This window comes from Euleptes europaea, chromosome 7 (genome assembly GCF_029931775.1).
Source record: "Euleptes europaea isolate rEulEur1 chromosome 7, rEulEur1.hap1, whole genome shotgun sequence".
Lineage (NCBI taxonomy): Eukaryota > Metazoa > Chordata > Lepidosauria > Squamata > Sphaerodactylidae > Euleptes > Euleptes europaea.
Genome location: NC_079318.1, coordinates 84,133,894 through 84,155,463, shown reverse-complemented (window position 1 = coordinate 84,155,463; position 21,570 = coordinate 84,133,894). Strand labels below are relative to the sequence as shown.

Genomic DNA, 21,570 nt, shown 5'->3' with positions numbered 1-21,570 from the left:
CTGGGTGCTCCACGAAGCATCTCTTAGTGCTCCGGGAAGAGGTCGGAATGGGGTTGCCAACCTCCAGGTGGTGGTGACTAAAAAGAGGCACTAACGGCATACATCAACAGCAAGTAATCTCCAATGGAATAGTTGCTGGATTATTTATGCAGACAGTGCAAGAATACGTGGCAATGTAAATATTACAAGCAAAGCGCAATCTATCCAAAAAGGAATGAAAGTAAAACAAAGCACAATGTCAAACCAGTATGGTACAAGGTATATGGTATACAAAAAAGTAGAGACACTGTGAATAAGAACAGACTTATCATGAATGTAGAGAAGTCTTCATAGATCCAAAGCCAGGAATATGGGATTCCGGTATTAGTCCCCATTTTGCGTCATGCTTCTTCAATTACTGGCCAAACTGGAAATTCTGGCAGCTTTTGTAGTGAGATTTACATTCCTCTGAACATATGTTCCAGGAAAAAGGAGTGTATCCTATATGACAAAGTATAGCTAGTGGATGGCGAAATGCAGGTGGCAGGAGATCTCCTGCTATTACAACTGATCTCCAGCCGATAGGGAACAGTTCCCCTGGAGAAAATGGCCGCTGTGGCCATTGGACTCTATGGCATTTAAGTCCTTCCCATCTCCAAACCCTGCCCTCCTAAGGCTCCGCCCCAAAAACTTCCCACTGGTGGTGAAGTATATAGGCGCTAGGTGAAAATTGGTGCTCCGTGATGAATTTTCTCTCCTGAAAAGTGCTCCATGACTCAAAAAGTTTGGGAACCTCTGCTTTAAATGTTCTCTGGCAAGATGTGGGGAGCTGCCTCCTTGGGACTGTAGTGCAAGATAATGGTGAGCATATTTGCCTGATTTTTTTATTTTATACCCCACTCCCCCTCCCCAGTGGGGACTCAAGGTGGCTTGCATAATCCTCCTCGGGTCCATTTTATCCTCACAGCAACCCTGTGAGGTAGGTTAGGCGGAGAGTGTGTGACTGGCCCAGGTCACCCAGCATGTTTCCATGGCAGAGTGGGGATTGGAACCTGATTCTCCCAAATCCTTGTTCGACACTCTAAACCAGGGGTGTCAAACTCATTTTGTTAGGAGGGCCGGGTATGACATAAATGTCACTTGGCCGGGCCATGTGTACCATAAAATTTAATACCAGGTTCTGGAGATACAAACTGATAGATGATACAGGCAAAGCCACTTAATATTTTTTACTTAAAATATGGATATACTTAAAACATTCACACTCTTACAGTATTTTATTTTATTTAACAGTTTTTGATCATTGACACCCCAAGACTGGGGGAGTTGGCTACCTTGGCTGGAGAGCCTGCAGCGGGCTTGCCAGTCCAGATAGGGAGTGGGATGTGTGACTGCCTTATGGGGTGGATAAGAACCCTCAAGGGGCCTGATCCAGCTTATGTTTGACACCCATGCTCTAAACACTACACGACACTGGCTCTTAGAACCTGGAAGGTCTGAGTTCAAATCCCCAGTGAGCCACACAGTTCATTCTTCTACCCCCTTTCCCTGCATGTGTAAACCAGAGGCCATGTGTAACGATTAACACTGTATAAGGCACCCACAGGAGCCCTGTGGTGCAGAATGGTAAGCTGTGGTACCGCAGTCAAAGCTCTGCTCCCAACCTGAGTTCGATCCCAGCAGAAGTCAGTTTCAGGTAGCCGGCTCAAGGTTGACCCAGCCTTCTATCCTTTTGAGGTTGATAAAATGAATACCCAGCTTGCTGGGGGTGAAATGTAGATGACTGGGGAAGGCAATGTGAAACCACTCTGTAAACAGTCTGCCTAGAAAATGTCATGACGTGACGTCACCCCATGTGTCAGTAATGACCCGGTGCTTGTGCAAGGGACTACCTTTATCTTTAAGCTGTTGGCAGCTCACAGTGTGAATGTGGTTTGGTTTCAGTCTCAAGGCGGTGGACTTCTCTTGGTCCCAGTGGGAGAAGCAGAAGTCTGGATGCTGGGGCCAGGATGCTGGACTCAGAAATGACCCGGTGCTTGCACAGGAGACCTTTACCTTTAAGCCACCTAGAGTCTCAGTCAGAAAGGCAGACTAAAAATAAATAAAAGTGACGCACATTGGGGCAAAACATCTTGATTTCCCATATGCACATGACTGACCAGCAAAGAGATGCTAGGGACGTAGTGAAAATGTCCACTAATGCAATGAGCTGTCTGTGATACTGTCTTAAGTGTGGACATCTTACATGGACCAGAAGACTGGCCACACACACAGGCAGATCCTTCGCGCCCTTGCGTCAAAAGTCAGTCTCACTCTATTCACTGTGGCTTACTCTCGGGTAGATTTCGCTCGAGTGCAGTCTTGTAGTGTAGCGGTTAACAGTGTTGGACTAGTATCTGGGAGACCTAGGTTTGAACCCTCACTCATGTGATAGAAGCTCACTGGGTGACCCTGGGCTAGTCACATTCAGCCTAACCTACCTCACAGGGTTGTTGTGAGGATAAAATAGAGAGATCGATGTAAGTCGCTTTGAGTCCCCATTGGGGAGAAAGGTGGGGTACAAATGAATTAAATAAAAATATTAGAAAAGAGCAAGAGTCCAGTAGCACCTTAAAGACTTAACAAAATTTCTTGCGGGGTACTGGACTCTTGCTCTTTTCTACTGTTAGTGACAGACTCACACGGCTGCCCATCATACATAAAAATATGTTTGCCATCATTCTTTAACATTTAGATACCAGAAAATGAAACGCCAACCATGCAAATATCTGTCTTGTCCTGTGTTAGGGTAGGTGTGTTAGGAAAAGAAGGTTGTCAATTAGCCACTTCGGCAGCCTCATTTTGGTTCTTAAGCTACAATTAATCAGGCTTTATCCAGGGCAAGTGCAGATGGGATTCTCGGCAGGTGGGGAGGGAATGCATGCAGTGCTACCTTTGAACAAGGTCTTAAATGGTTAAGCACACATTGCAAGACAGATAACCGCAGAAAAGAAATGCTCCTTGTGCTCTGGCAACGAACAGTGCCTGGGGTCTAGTACCAGGAGGAAAAGGGGGGTGGGAAATGGAAAAATAATGGGGAATCCCTCCCTAGTTTTCATGAGAGTGAATCATAGAATCATAGAGTTTGAAGGGACCACCAGGGTCATCTAGTCCAACCCCCTGCACAATGCAGGAATTTCACAACTACCTCCCCCCACACCCCCAGTGACCCCTACTCCATGCCCAGAAGATGGCCCTCTCAAGAACTGCCTAAGGTCATAGTGTCTTCAACTAAAAAAATGCCTGGGTCTATTATTGGAAGGAACCTCACAGAATGAGTCTGTCCCAAGGGGTCAGAGGCAAGGCAGGTTTCTTGATGTTAAAAGGAGAACATTTGAGTTTGGGAATCACAGGAAACTGACACGTGGAAAATGAGCATCAAAGGGGGGGGTACATGAGTTCGGTAAACCAGTAAATAAGAACGAAGGCAAAGGATTGGCATTAGGTAAAGCCACCTGCTTGAACTCAAAAGTAAAGTTTATTTTTTTAAAAAAGAGTTTGGCTGGAGGTGGGTAGTGAGAATCCCCACCTTGCAGGTTTGCAGGAGCCTGGATAAGGAGCTTGCCTGTCCAACTTCCTTGGAAGAAGATGCCGATGTTACTCCTGAATCCCAAAACAGGAGATGCAATGCTAATAACGCAGAATCCCCCCAAATCCTCAGGACAGATGCCACAGCTCCGCCCTGTTCATTATTGAAGCGAGATCACGGCATGACTGCGCACGACCAAGACAAACTCAGCGCCCGTGATAGTCTCTTGGTTCAGAAGCATGCGTGCACAGGATGTTCCTCAAAGAGGCAAGTACAGCGAATACTCGGAGTGGGCCCACTTCTTCACGGGCTTGGCGGTCCTGCCGATCATGGGCAGCTTCTGGGCGTAGCGGGAGACGGGGCTGGGGCCATGGTGCTGGAGGAAGGAGGTCTGAAAGAGGCGGCCCTGACACCGCCGCTCCACTTGGCGCCCGGCGATCACAAAGCTGAAACGAGGCGCTCCTTGCGGGGAGAAGCGGCACTTCTGGAAGACGTCCCGGATGCCGGGCCGGTGGCCCTGCTGGCGGGAGGCGCTCCGGGACCGGGCCAGGCTGGCCGAACGGTGCAAAGGTGCCCGGCTGGTTGTGAAGTCTCCACGAGGGCTCTCCTCCTCCCGAGGGCTGACGGTGGCATTCGCGGTCAGCTGGGGCATCTTCCGCACCGCGTCCCCCGCCCCAAAGGCCGGCTGTTCTTTCTTGGTGTCCACCACCTTAGGAGCGCTGGCGGGCACCGGTTCTGTGGGGCAGAGCCCGGAGCCTGTGCCAAAGCGGGTGGCCAAGCTGTCCCCAAAGAAATAGTACAGTTCCTGGTAAGTCTCGTTCAGGGAGACGGCAGGCGGGTTGGCAGAGATGCCCATGCCTGCCTGGGGACCTCCGCTGCCCAGCTGTAACAAGTGGCTGGCGATGCCAAAGCCGAACTCCACTTGGGGGTCCTGGAGGGGGCTGAGCCAGGGATAACCCTCCCGTGCACGCCCCTCCCCACCTGCCCCCTCTGACTGGACTGGTGCTGAAACAGACTGTGCCTTCATCTTCAACAGACGCTCCACAGCCACCTGGAGAGGAGGAAGAGATGATATTTAATGGGAGGTTTGTCAGCAGGCAGCAGAATTGCACGCAGAAACTTGGGTCGCCTGTGGCAAGTTAGAATTTTTTCCAGGCGACCAGGCAGAGAGTAAGTAATCGACAACTGCCCGTACACATGCCTTTTCGTTGTGATCCCCACTTTATGGAATGGCCTGTCTGATGAGGTCAAGAAGGATCCCACGCTCCTGGCATTCAGCAAGCCATGCAACAATTAATTGTTCAGGAGAGCTTTTCTACACAGGTAACAGGGCTGCACGTTAACAAAATGATTCTAAAACACTCTCCCTGCCATTTTTATTAGATGACCCTGGTGGTCCCTTCCAACTCTATGATTCATAAAAACAAACGAGCAGCATCATTTTAACATTAATTGAGGGGGGGGCACCCTTTTTAATTGATCAGTCATCCAAGTGCTTTTTAAGTAGAAGAGCAGGACGCGGGAAGGGGGGCGGAAATCTCAGAAGAGGCATTCCTTCCTTAGCATGAGTCGAGGGATTGCCTCTTCTAAAACGGTAACTGCCATCTGCCATTTTTATTGGCATTTATAAAAATGAATAGGCAGCATAAGGGGGAGGTTTTCAAGATGGCATCAAGATAAGATGTGCCAGCTATAACTCTCCACAAGTTAAACTTATTTTGATATTTTAAATGGGTTTATATCCATAATCTGCAGCTGTTTTCTTTTAATTGGAGGCTGGAGATTATTTCTACCCCAATATAGACTGGCTTCTAATAGGCAGCATAATTTTAATATTGATGGGGGAGCACCCTTTTAAAAGTAGCAGCCCCAGTTTGCAGAACTCCCTATCCCCCAAGACATCTCTACCAAGGAAGAGACAGAGACTCACCAGAATGGCCCCATAGACCTTGTGCCCATCCGCCTTCACCTGAGCATTGGACACGGAGTAATCGTCCAGCACGGCCTGCAGGTTGGACCAGTAGGTGGAGAGGTGGGGGTACAGAACCCGCTCCACAGCCTGAGTGAGAGGAAGGGAAGCAGAGGACAGATCAACGGCGTAAGCCAGGTTGGCGCAGCGGCCAGGGAAGACAGCGGAGATCTGCTTACCTTCCAGCCCAAGGCGTGCAGCCCCACCACTGCCCCATAGTGGGAACAAAGGGGGCGGACAGGGTCGGCCAGCACCTTCTGCAGGGACAGCAGGATTTGGTGGTACAGGCCGCTCACCAGGTCGCCATGAGTCCTGAAGAAATGGAAGGTTTACCTATTTACATGGCACAGTTGGTATAAAAGGGGCACAAACTTGTAGAAGAGAGGCTCCATCCCAAAGGGCTTGAAATCCAACACACCAGCCAGAGAAGATGCACCACAGTGTTACGGAGTTTCTCCCCTTGTTGGGGGTGGCATTACTTAAAGCAGGTGCACGGAAACCACAAGTCTCTTTGACTGTTTTAAAGCAACGCACCTCAAGGCTGTGTAAAGAATGAACAGTCTCTTCAATGATCACTCAGTTCACATACCAGTCTTCTGACCTCTCTTCGGTCAGAAGTTCATTTTTTCCAGGTCGTGGGGAAAACCTTGCATCCTAGCTAATGATCGCTCAGTGTTATCTTTTCAAGAACTGCACTTAAAAATCCCTCTAGTTAACCTTGAGCAGATTAAATAAACAAGAATAGCAGTTATACAGGATACAATAGCATATGTAAGTGAGCTTATAAATTAAAAAGCATGCACGTTATCCCTTCTCCTCCATAGCCTGCATTTAAAAGCAAAAGACTATCTCTAAAATTCTTAACAATCATTTCCAGAAAAGATAAGATAAACTTAGAAGAGATAAGGCAGGCTCACCGCAACCCAGATTTGAGAGACGGGGGGTGGGGGTGCGGGTTTGGATGTGGCTACTTTATATATACATGATCACATGAACCTCACATGACTAAGCACCCAATTCGTTTTCTCTAAAGGAGTGATGCAAGACATCTCTGAGTATACCAAAGCGTAACTGTTGCAAACTCTATTCACCTCGTTCTTGGATTTATTCCGGACATAAAGCCATTGATTCTTAAGTTATTCTCCTCAAGGCTAAAAAAGGAGAGGTAGCTAGAACAGTGAAAAAAATGCAGATGTTTGCAGATTTACACAAAAACCTAAAAGCAAACTCTCAGGCCTGCCCTGTCAAAACATCCTAAACAATGGTTTAAAGTTTGAATCAGCAAATATGGAAAGGTCCTTAACTAGGCCCCGTGGCACAGAGTGGTAAGCTGCAGTACTGCAGTCAAAAGCTCTGCTCACGACCTGAGTTCGGTCCTGACGGAAGTCGGTTTCAGGTAGCCAGTTCAAGGTTGACTCAGCCTTCCATCCTTCCGTGGTCGGTAAAACGAGTACCCAGATTGCTGGGGGTTGTCAGGTCCCGGCACGGCTAGGAGGCTGGGTAGTCGTGCGGTCCAAGGTCGAGTTAGTGGAGATCAAACCAGGAGTCCAAACTCGTCCAAAAGAAGAGTCGTCAATCAAGCCGAGGGTCAGAGTGCCAGGAATGCAAGCCGGTCGGAGAGAGGGTCAGGAGCCGAAGTGGATGCGAAGCAGTCCGGAAACTGAATCGTTGCTTCCACGGAGACACCTTTCAACAGCCTGGGATTATATGGTCCTCCGGTAGTGTGCTCATTAGCCCCATCAATTACCTAGCCTGGCTCCTCTCAGTATTCAGGGCTTTGTGTCCGTCTATTCTCCCGTGCCTGCTTGCGACGGGTAGCTAAGTCTTTGCGTAATCTTTCCCGAAGCCTATCTATCCGTGGGGGTGAATCTTCTATCCTTGCCGGCTGGCTGACTCTCCTCATCGTTAATCATGAGAGGAGTTGGAACTTCTGACTCCGACGGAGGCAAACTGCCAACTTCAGAGGAGACAGAGGGCCCCACCTCTGCCTCTGTTACCAACTCAGCTGGGATCTGTGTCTGTTCAGTATCTAGATCCCTGCTGCTCACGACAGGGGTAAAGGGAAGATAACTGGGGAAGGCAATGGCAAACCCAATGCCTAGTAAACGTTGGGATGTGATGTCACCCCATGGGTCGGGATGTGGCTCAGTGGTAGAACATCTACTTGGCATGCAGAAGTTCCCAGGTTCAATGCACAGCGTCTCCAGTTAAAGGGACTAGGCAAGTAGGTGATGTGAAAGACCCCTGCCTGAGATGGAAGACTGAGTCAACCTTGAGCCGGCTACCTGAAACCAACTTCCGTTGGGATTGAACTCAAGTCGTGAGCAGAGCTTGGACTGCAGTACTGCAGCTGACCACTCTGCGCCACAGGGCTCCTGAAAAAAATTACAGCCTATATTATATGCAGTACAAACAATTATTAAGACACATTGAATATATAAACATATAACATTCACACACATAAATACACACAATATACAATGTATAATGTCTGTTTAACTAATCTTGTGTCTATAATATAAATTGAATGAAAGAAGAATCACTTTATATTTACTTATAGACACAAGATTTGTTAAACAGACATTATACACTGTGTTAAGTGTGTGTATTTATGTGTGTAAATGTTATGTGTTTATATATTCAATGTGTCTTAATAATTGTTTGTACCGCATATAATATATATTCTGTACTTTTTTCCATGTCATGGCTGCTCTCGGCAAGCACACGAGAAATATTACTGGGTGCGGCACCAAGCTGAGCAGAGTCCTGCTTTCAGCCAAGGTCATTCCTGGTTACCCCAGTGTATGAGAAGGAGGACCGTCCCTGTCCCAACAGGCTGGATCGCAGGGTACGTACCAGAAAATGTGGCCAAGGAGCATCGCTGCGTAGTCCCGCAGAGTCCAGTGGTCGTTGAGGGGGTTGATAGAGGCTGCCAGGGGCTCCAGGACACAGTACATGACGCTGGCGATGAGGCTCTTGACGTAGGAGCCCAGGCACAGGTAGGGGTTCTGGATGAGGCTCTTGGCCACGTGCAGAAGGCGGTTCAGCTGCTCCAAGTCGTGGCTCACCGATTTAACCTGCCAGCAGAGCCGGAGAGGGGAAAGGTACTGCAGGAAGGGAAGGAAACCAGACCCCAGGAATGCAGCCTGATCATCCAAGTTCCTAATCTCCTAAGGGGTTATAGAATCATAGAGTTGGAAGGGGCCATACAGGCCATCTAGCCCATCCCCTTGCTCAATGCAGAATCAGCCTAGAGCATCCCTGACAAGTGTTTGTCCAGCCTCTGCTTAAAGACTGCCAGTGAGGGGGAGCTCACCACCTCCCTAGGTAGCCGATTCCACTGCTGAACAACTCTTACTGTACAAAATGTTTTCCTAATATCCAGCTGATAACTTTCCGCCCTCAATTTAAACCCATTATTGCAAGTCCTATCCTCTGCTGCCAATAGGAACAGCTCCCTGCCCTCCTCTAAGTGACAGCCCGTCAAATACTTAAAGAGAGCAATCACGTCCCCCCTCAACCTCCTCTTCTCCAGACTAAACTCCCTCCGCCTTTCCAGGCAGGGCTTGGTCTCCTGGCCCTTGATCATGCTCGCAGCTCTCTTCTGCACCCGCTCGATTCTGTCCACATCTTTTTTGAACTAAGGCCTCCAGAGCTGCACACAATACTCCAGGTGCAGCCTGATCAATGCAGGGTACAATGGAACTATGTATGGGTTGCCATACATCAGCTGTGACTAGGTGGCAAAAAAAAAAAAAAATCAAGCCAAAACCAACTCACAGCAACCCCTTCCATGGAGCGTTCCAAGCAGGAGATAAGTAGAGGAAGTTTAATACTGCCTTCCTCCATGTAGCAACTTAAGTCTTCCCTGATGGTCTTCCACCCAAGTACTGACCTTAGCCAACCCTGCTCAGTTTCCAAGCCCAGCTGAGCTCAGGCCAAGCCAGACTATCAGGCACTGATCCACAGTGTTAAATAATATGAGAGCCAACTTGGTGTAGTGGTTAAGAGCAGTGATTTGGGGCGATGGACTCTGCTCTGGAGAACCGGGTTTGTTTCCCCACTCCTCCACATGAAGCTGGCTGGGTGACCTTGGGCTAGTCACAGCTCACTCAGCCCCACCTATTTCACAGGGTGTCTGTTGTGGGGAGGGGGAGTGAAGGTGATTGTAAGCCGGTTTGATTCTGCCTTACGTGGTAGAGAAAGCAGGCATATAAAAACCAACTCTTCTTCTTTCTTACAAACAGATGTTAACACATCTGTATGTGCATTCACTGTCACATGAGAACTGGGCTATTGTGAAAACTAACCACGTGGAATGGCTCCTGTAATTGTCAAGGAGGAAGGGTAAAGGGGGTTTCCTCATAAAGGAGAGAGGTGCAAGAGTTAGTCCTGGAGGCCCTCTACTCACCCCACTCACAACGTAGACAAAGTAAGGCAGAAGAGCTGCGATTTTCGAGTTGGTCTGCAAGTCCTGAAGGGCGACCTGTGTGAGAAGGAACCCGAAGGTCAAACACAGTCAGAGAAAAGCATTCTGCCATCCATTCTTCTGGACCAGCCCAACCTTCAGCCAGCATGGTGTAGTGGTTAAGAGTGGTGGTTTGGAGCGGTGGACTCTGATCTGGAGAACCGGGTTTGAGTCCCCACTCCTCCACATTAGCGGCGGAGGCTAATCCGGAGAACTGGATTTGTTTCCCCACTCCTACACACAAAGCCAGCTGGGTGACCTTGGGCTAGTCACAGTTCTCTCAGCCCCACCTACCTTACAGGGTGTCTGTTGGGAGGGGAAGGGAAGGTGATTGTAAGCCGGTTTGAGTCTCCCTTAAGTGGTAGAGAAAGTCGGCATATAAAGACCAACTCTTCTTCTTCCCACTTCCAGGGTTTTGGCCCAGAAGTCCATGGGAGGGAACTGTGACATGCTAACCGAGTAGTCCTAAGCAGAGTTACATCCTTCTCAGCCCATTCACTTCAGAGGACTGAGAGTAACTCTGCTTTGAATTGCACTGTAAGAGTCTCAGGCACAGTCCTGACTCAATGGCTACTCCTTGGGCACTTCTTCTTGAACAGGCAATGCCACAGACCTGCCTCTTCATCACCAGTTTCTTCCTCCCTATCTATTTACCTAGTTCATTTATTATCCCGCCTTTCCTCTGAGGAGCTCAAGGTAGCATATATGCTCCCTCCCTTCCCCATTTTTATTTACTTATTTATGTAGAAAACGTTTTCTCCAGGGAGCCTGCCCAAGGCAGCTTTGAAAATAAAACATAATAAAGACATAAAACATTAAAAGTTGTTAATCTCCTCCCAAAGCCATGTCAGGTAGATTAGGCTTGGAAGAAGAGTTGGTTTTTGTGTGCTGACTTGCTCTACCACTTAAGGGAGACTCAAACCGGCTTACAATCACCTTCCTTCCCCTCCCCACAACAGACACCCTGTGAGGTAGATGGGGCTGAGAGAGTGTGACTAGGCCAAGGTCACCCAGCTGGCTTCATGTGGAGAAGTGGGGAAACAAATCCAGTTCACCAGATTAGCCTGTGCCACTCCTGTGGAGGAGTGGGGAATTGAACCCGGTTCTCAGATCAGACTCCATCGCTCCAAACCACCGCTCTTAACCATTACACCACTCTGGGAGTGCAACTGGCCCAAGGCCCCTCAGCAAGTTTCAGTCAAGGCTAGCAAAACATAAACCAGACACTCTAACCATTGTGATACACTACCTCTCAAACATTCCTTTAGATAAGTGGGCTATGTTCCAGGTCTGTCGCTCCTGCAGCGTGGGACTTTCCAGCCCCTAGCTCCCTCCTCCACACACACAACCTTTCTCAGCTGCAGTGGAGCTTTTAACAGCCCCCAAGGGGAAGCAGTGAAGCGTCCAGGCATTAGCATAGTTTCCGTGCCAGTTGTGTTTACTTCCAGCCTGGCCAGTCACTCAGTGAAGCCTACAAGGAGACAAAAAGGGAGCCCCCAAGGGGTATTCCAGAATTGTCTGCTCTGTTTCACACAAAGAAAGGTATTCTTCCAAGTACCATAGAGGGCGGTCCCACTCCCATATCGTTTACAAGAAACTGGCCTGTACGAGAAACATGTACACAGGCCCATCAGCCTCATTGTGAGGCCCGACATTTTTCACAGCCCCAAGGAGGGAAAAAAAAGATTTTTCAAGTCCCCTCATGGGCTGCCTGACCCAGATGCCTTCCAGTGTGGTGCAGTGGTTAAAAGCGGTGGTTTGGAGCGGTGGACTCTGATCCGGAGAACCGGGTTTGATTCCCCACTCCTCCACATGAGTGGCAGACTCTAATCTGGTGAACTGGATTTGTTTCCTCACTCCTACACACGAAGCCAGCTGGGTGACCTTGGGCTAGTCACAGCTCTCTCAGCCCCACCCACCTCACAGGGTGTCTGTTGTGGGGAGGGGAAGGTGATTGTAAGCCAGTTTAAGTCTCCCTTAAGTGGTAGAGAAAGTCGGCATATAAAAACCAACTCTTCTTCTTCCCAGTCAGGAGTTCCTAGCAGCTGTAAAATCATCAGCACCTTCCAACCCTTTCTTCCTGCCCCACAATGCACAATTCAGCCCCCCGACATCAGCTGTGTCCCGTCTGGAGCCCTCCACTACCCACCTTCATCAGCTGGGGATCATCCCCCAACACAGCCCGGGTCATGTGCTGGTAATACTTTTGCAGGTCATCCGTCAAGGCCGAGACGGCGCTAGGCACTGGAAGAAAGAGAAGAAGGCACGGTTTGTAGTCGTTCAGGAAGAAGATCCTCAGAGGATAAGAGATGCACAAGAGGGTGAGAGATTCAAAACAGATAAAGGGAAGTATTTCTTCACACAACGCATAGTTAAAATTGTGGAACTCCCTGCCCGATCATGTGGTGATGGCTGCCACACTGGAAGGCTTTAAGAGGGCAGTGGACATGTTCATGGAGGAGAGGGGTACTCATGGCTACTAGTTAAAATGGATACGAGTCCAACCCAGTCAACCTTTATTGGCATATACCCAGAAACATAACATTAGCAGTACACAAAATTCTCTGTCCATTCATTTTCAGTTTAAATACAGTTTAAACTTTGGTCCTAGTATTGACAACTTCCACCAGAAATGCTGTCACCTTTAAAGCGACTTAAGGAATAGAATCATTCAATAAAAACCAGCATACAGAGGATTCTTGGCTAGATTTCATTGGATACTAGCCATGATGCATACCTATTCTCTCCAGGATCAGAGGAGCATGCCTATTATATCAGGTGCTGTGGAACACAGGAAGGATAATGCTGCTGCAGTCGTCTTATGGGATTCCTAGAGGCCCCTGGTTGGCCACTGTGTGAACAGACTGTAGGACTTGATGGGCCTTGGTCTGATCCAGCAGGGCCTTTCTTATGTTCTTATGTTGGCCCTTCCATCCCTTGATCTTACAGGGTTACTTCATTTTCTCTTTTTGTGTGTGTGCTCTCAAGTCACAACCAACTCAGGGTGACCCCAGGACTGTGAGGTTTTCAAAGCAAGGGATAAGCAGAGGTGATTTGCCTCGTAGAAACTCTGATCTTCTTTAGTGGTCTTCCATCCAAGTACCAACCAGGGCCAGCTCCACTTAGCTTCCAAGCTATGACAAGATTGGACTACACTGGGCTATCAAGCTGCTCCATCTTTTCTCCTGCCCTTCCTCTGAGTATACATTATTCTCCCTGCCACCATTTTATCTGCACAACAACCCTGCTGGCTAGGTTAGGCTGAGAGAGAGTAACTGGGACAAGCGCACCCAACAAGCTTCATGCCACAGTGAGAATTCAAACCCAGATCTAGCCAAATCACATGAATACATGAAGCTGCCTTCTACTGAATCAGACCCTTGGTCCATCGAAATCAGTACTGTTTACCCAGACTGGCAGCGGCTCTCCAGGGTCTCAGGCAGAAGTCTTTCACATCACCTAGTTGCCTAGTCCCTTTAACTGGAGATGCCGGGGATTGAACCTGGAACCTTCTGCATACCAAGCAGAGGCTCTACCACTGAGCCACAGCCCTCCCCTAAATCCCAGTCAGATACTCTAACCACTTTGCTGAGCTGGCTCCCAGAGAAGGGTGCTGTGGGGTTTGTGAGAGGAATCTTATTCTTGGCCCCAAAGGATGACTTCATTTGCAAGACAGTCATGCACGGCTCTTCCTCATAAATGAAACTTTATTCAGCATGCGATAAAATAGCCCTGTGTCCACAAAAATTACAGTTCCTGTGCTACATACGCGGGATTAGAAACAGTAGGAAAATTAGGGCTTAACAGGATACAAACAAAGCGATAACAGAGAGGGGAAAGGAACTGCCCAATAACAAGGAAGAAACTGTGTCATATGGCATTCCACCAGACCTGTCAACTCAGTCACCTATTCTTAAAGGTACACTAAACATTTATACAAGATCTATTAACTATACAGCCCTTCAGGGCAGCACAAGTCTATCAATGCAGCTGGCTAAGAGGCAGTAGCTGGAAGCCACCCTTTGCAGGTAGGCCTTCCCTCGCGCCTCCTGGAGTTCTGAGTTCTCCTAACAAGGTACTGGCAAAATCCTTTCCTAAACTGCACTGGAGGACCCCAGGGATTTTCAGGCCACAGGGACTCACTTCTGCATCACAGCTAGGATAGTCTGTAACATACGGATTCGGACCACGGTTTACAAATGGCCTGCCCTTGCTATAGCGTGGAGAGCCAGCATGGTGTAGTGGTTAACAGCGGTGGTTTGGAGCGATGAACTGTAATCTGGAGAACTGGGTTGCTTTCCCCACTCCTCCACATGAAGCCTGCTGGGTGACCTTGGGCTAGTCACAGCTCTCTTAGAACTCTCTCAGCCCTACCTACCTCACAGGGTGTCTGTTGAGGGGAGAGAAAGGTGATTGTAAGCCGGTCTGATTCTTCCTTAAGTGGTAGAGAAAGCCGGCATATAAAAACCAACTCTTCTTCTTCTTCTAGATGCAACCGCTCACACAATGGACTTGCACAGGTTCTTACCGGATCCTTGAGGTTCCAGGTTCCCTTTTCCATCCAGGTAAGAGACGTGAACTAGAAACAAAGAAATAAGAGGAAATCAGCATTCAACCTGATCAACTGGTTCGTTGTCCGATTCTCCACATCACCCCTACAGTCTGTAAGAATTCACCATTTTCTCTATGGAAATCTATACCAACTAAAAGAGTCTCTTACAAGTAGGGAAGGATTTCTTTTTCAAGCTAATAGAGGTGTGTTTTCTTCACGTTCCTTGCAAGACCAACTTCTGCTGAAACGGGGACGCTGGTTTTTGTTTTTAAACTGAGCTTCATTTCAGCTTCAAAACATAAGGACAGCCCTGTTGGATCATGCCAGAGGTCCATCTGACACAGCATCCAGTTTCCAGCTGCAGCCAGCCAGATGTTTCCAGGGATCCCACAAGCAGGGCAGGAAGCCAACAGTTCTGTTCCGTTGCTTGACCCACTGCAATTGGTTTGCTGGGGTATACTACCTCGGAACATGGAGACTTGTGTCTTATACTGTGGATTTAATTGTAATTTGCCTTGAACAGGACCCCGGGGGGATATTTGTGGTGGGGAAAGGCCAGCTTCCAGGAAAGGAGGAACCAACCAGAGAGGGAAGAAGCAGACCAGGGTAAGACAGCTGTGGCAAAGCTTCTCCAGATTCAACCTCTGCTTTAAAATATCTCAAGTGCTGCAAAATACTTTTTGTTCTGCCTGAAACCCTGCCAGTCACTCCTGGGTTAGATAGGCCAGAAGTCTGATCTGGGGTGAAGCAACTGGGGATTGGTGGCAGAGAGCTTGCATGACATGTAGAAGATCTCTGTTTCAATTCCCAGCATCTCCAGTTAAAGGATCTCCGGTGGTAGCAACTCTTGGGAAAGGCCTGCTGCCCATCTGGTGTAAATAACCCTGAGCTAGACGGATCAATGGTCTGAGTCAGCGTTAGGCAGCACCACGTGTCACTGAGGAGGGGCCAAAACTCAAGAGCGCTCGCTTTGCGTGCAGAAGATGACAGATTCCATCCCCGCTTAGAGGACCTTGGGCAGTGCTAGAAACACAAAGCAGAGGGCTCTTTGCAAAACAAGGCCCTGCACACTGAAGGCCCCAGTCTCAATGCCATCCATGTTCAAGGACTTCAGGCTGCAAGACTACGAAAGCTGACCTTTCTCAGTATAAGGACAATTCACCATCTCCATAAGGAAAGTGAGGCTGTTTCACACATGCAAGTCACTGCTTAGGCATCCAACCGTGACAACTGCATGTGTGAGAACTGGGTTTCCTTCCCCAGGCTGACCCTGCCTCCCCCCCTCCCCACAACCAATACATTTGACAGAAGCACCAGATAGCAAACTGGACACAGCAGCCTGTCTTGTCCCGTGTTATAGATCAAATCCTTTTAAGATTTTGTAATCATCTGTACAATACTGATTCAACCAAATAGATTATCATTCCTCCTCTGCCACCCCTTTTTAAAAGAACGAAAGAAATCCATTTTTTAATGTTCAAAATATTGCTTTAGTAGGGGAAGTGGGGAAGTGACATCAAAGGTCCCTAGCCAGGCAGAGCTGTGCACAGCCGCTTCGACTGCAAATGGGAAGAACGGGTTTCCCCCGAGTTTAATGTAATGGGAGAATTCACAGCTTACTGAAACATAGCGAGAGTGCCTTCACAGCAGCCTCACCACCACAATAATGTACTTCAGGACTTGAAATAGGCTGATAGAGTAGAGGTAGAGATATAGCAAAATTAGAAGGCTAAATAGATAATCTACCAGGCAGGGCAGAGGGATTTAAATATGGAGTATAACACGATTCTAATAATGGGAACTTTTTGTATTGTAGCTGGTTAGTGGGGGCTGTCTAAAAACGGCACTCTTTGTAAGACTTGATATACTGTATGTCTGACTGGAGTTGGAGTGATTATTATTTTTTTAAAAAAAATAGTTTTATTTTGTAATCAGCAAAAGAAAATAACAATGTACTTCGGGGGACACCCTCTGTTTATGCAGATCAGCCCCATCCCGCAAGAGACATACCCCTCACAGCGGTCTCGGCGCAGCCCTTGGGGATGCTGGTGGCCAGAGCCAGCTCCACCAAGTTGACCTCGCGATCCTCCTGGAAATAAAGCTCTCCCTCCTTAATGGCACGGAAAGGGAGGGCCTCCTGACAGCCGTAGCCACACACCGCCTGCAACGACAAGACACCGTCAGCCCCTCACAATAGCCACCATTGCCAAACTGCAGGATCTCTACGTTCCGAGGGGACAGCCAATGGACAAAAAAGAAAAGGCAGTTTATTAATCTGCCTTTTGGCTTATTCGCTGACTTCGATTCACAATGAAACATATAACCAACTAGTTAGGTGAATCAACTTAAAAAGCTTTGGATCAACAACGACGGGTCCAAATTAAAGAGGCCTCAGAATTGTGGAACTCCCTGCCCCAGGATGTGGTGATGGCTGCCAGCTTGGAAGGCTTTAAGAGGGGAGTGGACATGTTCATGGAGGAGAGGGCTATTCATGGCTACTAGTCAAAATGGATACTAGTCATGACGCATACCTATTCTCTCCAGGATCAGAGGAGCATGCCTGTTATATTAGGTGCTGGGGAACACAGGCAGGATAACGCTACTGCAGTCGTCTTGTTTGTGGGCTTCCTTTTATCTGTTGTGGATCTCTCAGCCTCCAGCTTTAGCAGATGATCCCGTGTTCTTGTATTATGAGAGAGGGAGAAAAGCTTCTCCCTGTCCACTCTCTCTGTACCATGCATAATTTTATAGACTTCTATCATGTTTCCCCTTAACCACCTTCTTTCCAAGCTAAACAGCCCTGAGCGTTTTAAATGCTCCTCATAGGGCAGTTGTTCTAGCCCCCTGATCATTTTGGTTTCTCTTTTCCTACCAGCTGGGTTTTTTTTTTATGCTGCCAGCACTGACAGAGGCAGGGTTTACTTAATTTAGCCACAAAACTATGTTTTAAGACACATTAAGGCTCCAATACCTCACTGACAGCTCACTATGAAACGTTTTTGCAGTCTAAGGCCATCGGCTTCCAGTGGTCTGACTGAACTACCTCTGCACAGGACTGCCTTCTCATACCTCCATTTATCTCTGGGAGTGAAGGCTGTCATGGCAATTCTACATCCAAAAAGGGATTCTTTCTCCTCCTCTTAATCCCACAGAAATATGGCTCATGCAAGGCAGCTACACGGATGCAGACAGACCTTGGAAAGCCACAAAAGCATCTCTGTGTATTTCAACCTTTCCAAAAATTGCCTCTCAGAATGAACCACTCTGCTTCAGTTCCTGTCCATCATCTCTGGACAAATTAAAAACCACCTCACATCAACCACACAGCTCACATCAACACAAGTTGCCTCAGCATCAACTAAGTTGGAAGATGCTCAAAGAGGAATCATTTGAGGCTCTTTGCCCCTCCTCTACTGTCGGCCTTAAACTGTTTTTAAGTCAATGTTCTCTCTCTAATGTTCTCTCCCTGGAGAACTGGGTTCGATTCCTCACGCCTCCACATGCAACTTGCTGGGTGACTTTGGGCCAGTCACAGTCCTCTTAGAGCTCTCTCAGCCTCACCTACCTCACAAGATGTCTGTTGGGGGGAGAGGAAGGGAAGGTGACTCTAAGCCGCTTTGAGACTCCTTAAAGGTAGAGAAAAGTGGGGTATAAAAACTAATTCTTCTTCTAATTTTGTTTACAAATTACTAAGGAGTCATTCTTGGCTGTATACACCATACTATTATGCCTGGATTATTTTTTTAGCTGTGATCCACCTTGAGTCCCAGTAAGAAAGGCAGATTGTAACAGAAGTAAATAAACAAATACATTTGTTAATTTTTTAAAAAATTACCCTCCTTAAGAAACCTACCTGAGAAGACTTACAAAATAAAAATGGAAGAAAAACATCACATTAAAAACGATAAATTAACATTCTCAACCCCACCTCCACGTTGCTCCAGCGTAGCGCTCGGTTGAAGTCTTCCACCGTCAGCTTCCGCCGTTTCGTGTGCTTCATGAACTGGGAACTGTTCTAAGGGCAAGAGAAGAGACAATCTCCTTTTAAAACAAAACAAAAAAAACTTAAATGGGTAAACCACAAAACCCCAGCAGTAAAAATCAGTGAAGGCTCAAAGAAAAAACAAAATGGATAAAAACGTTTCCACCTAAAACTCAGCAATGTAGACAACCATGCAAATGGGAGGGAGTTCCGTAAAGACGGTACCACAGCAGAGAAGACCCTGTTTCTGGAAGGCACCAACATGATCTCCAAAGCTGGAGACTCATGAAACAGGGCCTCTGATCTTAAGCAATCAAGGAGCTCTGTATGGGAAAGAGCTGGTCCTTCAAATACCGTAGTCCCAGATCTTTAAAAGCAAAAACCAGAATTCTGAAGTAGTCACCCGAAACAAAATGATAGTCAGTGAAGCTCTGTAAGCAATGCAAAGATGTGCTTCTTTCTTATTTCACCAGACCTTTGGCTTGCCGCTCCATTCTGAACAACAGTTTTCACAAGCTCTCTCATACAGAGCATCTGAGGCTGCCTTATAGCCACATCACACTACGGGTGCTTCTAATCCTGTGGCATCTATGCTAACAGGCTCTCCAAAGTCTCAGGCACTCACTAGTTCTGAGGACTGGGCTGCCTGAGATCCTTCAAACTGGAGATAGCAGGAACTGAACCTGTTACCTTCTGCATGGAACGCAGGTACCCCCACCACTGAGCTATGACGTGCTGAGACTCATGGGGAGGTGGGAGATGATTCCTTTATCTCTCACCCTCCCTTAGGATGCCCACCAAGCTCTCCCTCACCTGAGTTGCTTCTCGCAGGCGGTAACAGACATCCTCAGCCAACAGAGCAGCCACCTCATCCGTCAACTCCACGCCAGTGCTCTCCGCCATCAGTCGAACCGATTCTCGCGGGATCTCCACAAAGCGACGTTCCTCCCGCTCCGACATGGTGGCAGCGGTGGTGTGGAAGATTGACAGCTGTCACACATGCAGAAACTCTTTCAGCCTTACCCTGTATTTATATTAGGAACATACAAATATTAGAGAATCAGACGAAAGGTCCAACAAGACCAACATCTATTCCTCACTGTGGCCAAGCAAACATCTGTGGGTGGTTCACAAAAAGAACATGAAAGCAATAACCCTCCTAGTGTCTAAGGTTCAGAGATACACTTCTAATGAACATGGAGGTTCCATTTAGCCATCATGGTTAAAAGTCATGGATAGACCTTTCCTCTTCTATGAATTTTTATAACTCCTTTTTTATTCCAACAAAACTACTAGCTATTATGACACCTTCTTTATTACAATTACTTATTTAAAACTTCTATGGCTACTTTCCACATAACTCAGCATCCCCAAAGCAGTGAACATTAAAACTTTTCACAACAGCATTTAACAGTATATATATATTTATATACACCATTGGTGAGAAAACTTAAAACAAAACAAAAGTCTTCACCTACTGGCAGAAGACTACCATAGAGGGAGATAAGGGGAGAGAGTTCCAAAGTCTGGCGCCATGACCAAGAAAGCCCTTTCTCCGATTGTTGCCTGTCAAGCCTCAGGTGGTGGGGGGGACGGGACCCAAAGCAGGACCTCAGAAGAAGACAGAAATGGCTGGGTAGATTTATATGGGAGCAGACAGTTCTTAAACTATGCTAGCCACAATCCATACAGGGCTTTACAGGTCAGTACCACCACCCTGAATTGGGCACGGAAGCAAACTGGAAGCTGACCCAAAACTGCAGCTTCTAGACAGTCTTCCAGGGCAGCCCCATACAGAGCACATTATGGCAATAAGTACATAAGAAATGCAACACTGGATCAGACCAAGGCTCAACAAGTTCAGCAGTCTGTTCATAAAGCGGCCTACCAGGTGCCTCCAGAAGCCCACAAACAAGATGACTGCAGCAGCATCATGCCTATGTTCCACAGCATCTGATAGAAGAGGCAAGTTCCTCTGATACTACAATGAATTCCACAGATTAATTAAGTAGTGTGTGAAGAAGGCCTTCCTTTTGCTTGTCCGTCAACTTCACTGGGTGACCCCAGGATCTAGTATCGGCTTGTTTTATATTGTTACTTTGTTTTAATACTAAGATACTTTGAGCGGTTCTCTGAAAAAGCAGCACAGAAATACACAAAATAAAAGTAATAGGTGGTGGAGAAAAATATCTCTCCATTCTTTTTCTCCATAGCACTCACATTCATAAATCTCTATTATACCCCCTTCATCTTTTTCAAATCAAGCGTTCTCACCAAACACAGTTTTTCATAGGGAAGGTGCTCCAATCCCTTGATCGATTTCTTTGTGTTTACTTCAGAGTAAACCCAACTCATTTCTATGGTAATTTTTCCGGAATAAGTGCAAATAGGGTTGAAGCCTTACTGTTTTTTCCCTTTGGTACAGAGCCTGAACTCCTGTTCATATGACGAACACCACATTGGCAACAGCATTCTGTGCATGATCTGTTCCTCATCTATCTGATCACCTAGAGGACCTCACTTTAGACGGAGTTTCAGTAAAATTTCTCCGTGTATCGAACACCCTCCTCCAGTGCCTATTCATCCAAATCCAGAAAAGGGCAAGAGTCCAGTAGCACCTTAAAGACTAACAAAAATATTTTCTGGTAGGTTATGAGCTTTCGTGAGCCACAGCTCACCTCTTCAGATGATAATTCACAGTGGGAGATTGGAAAGAGAAACTGCTGAATTACAGTTGATATTCAAACTAAAGTCAATGCATTTACCTGGGCTGAATAAAGACCTTGCATTCATGGCCCATTACCAATGCTGATTTCTCCACACCCATCTCTCCCCTGGACATCTCAGACTCTTCTGCATATCACACCTAATCCCATTAAGCCTGCTATTCACATTTACATACTGTTCCTCTACTTAAAGACTGATGGAGTCACATTCTAGCTGTATCTGAAGAAGTGAGCTGTGGCTCACGAAAGCTCATACCCTACCAGAAAATATTCTTGTTAGTCTTTAAGGTGCTACTGGACTCTTGCCCTTTTTGACCTCTTCAGAT

General features: G+C 47.3%; 1 protein-coding gene across 1 annotated transcript; it reads right to left on the bottom strand.

The window, feature by feature from the left end:
- Positions 1 to 3,780: 3,780 nt before the first annotated feature.
- Positions 3,781 to 19,501, bottom strand: TAF6L (TATA-box binding protein associated factor 6 like). Its single transcript, XM_056853809.1, has 10 exons — positions 19,332 to 19,501; positions 18,465 to 18,551; positions 16,547 to 16,697; positions 14,513 to 14,563; positions 12,134 to 12,228; positions 9,928 to 10,002; positions 8,373 to 8,593; positions 5,696 to 5,828; positions 5,478 to 5,606; positions 3,781 to 4,598 (listed from the first exon to the last, which is right to left on the bottom strand). The coding sequence occupies exons 1-10, from the start codon at positions 19,476 to 19,478 to the stop codon at positions 3,807 to 3,809; spliced, it is 1,881 nt and encodes a 626-aa protein (XP_056709787.1). The 5' UTR covers positions 19,479 to 19,501; the 3' UTR covers positions 3,781 to 3,806.
- Positions 19,502 to 21,570: the final 2,069 nt, after the last annotated feature.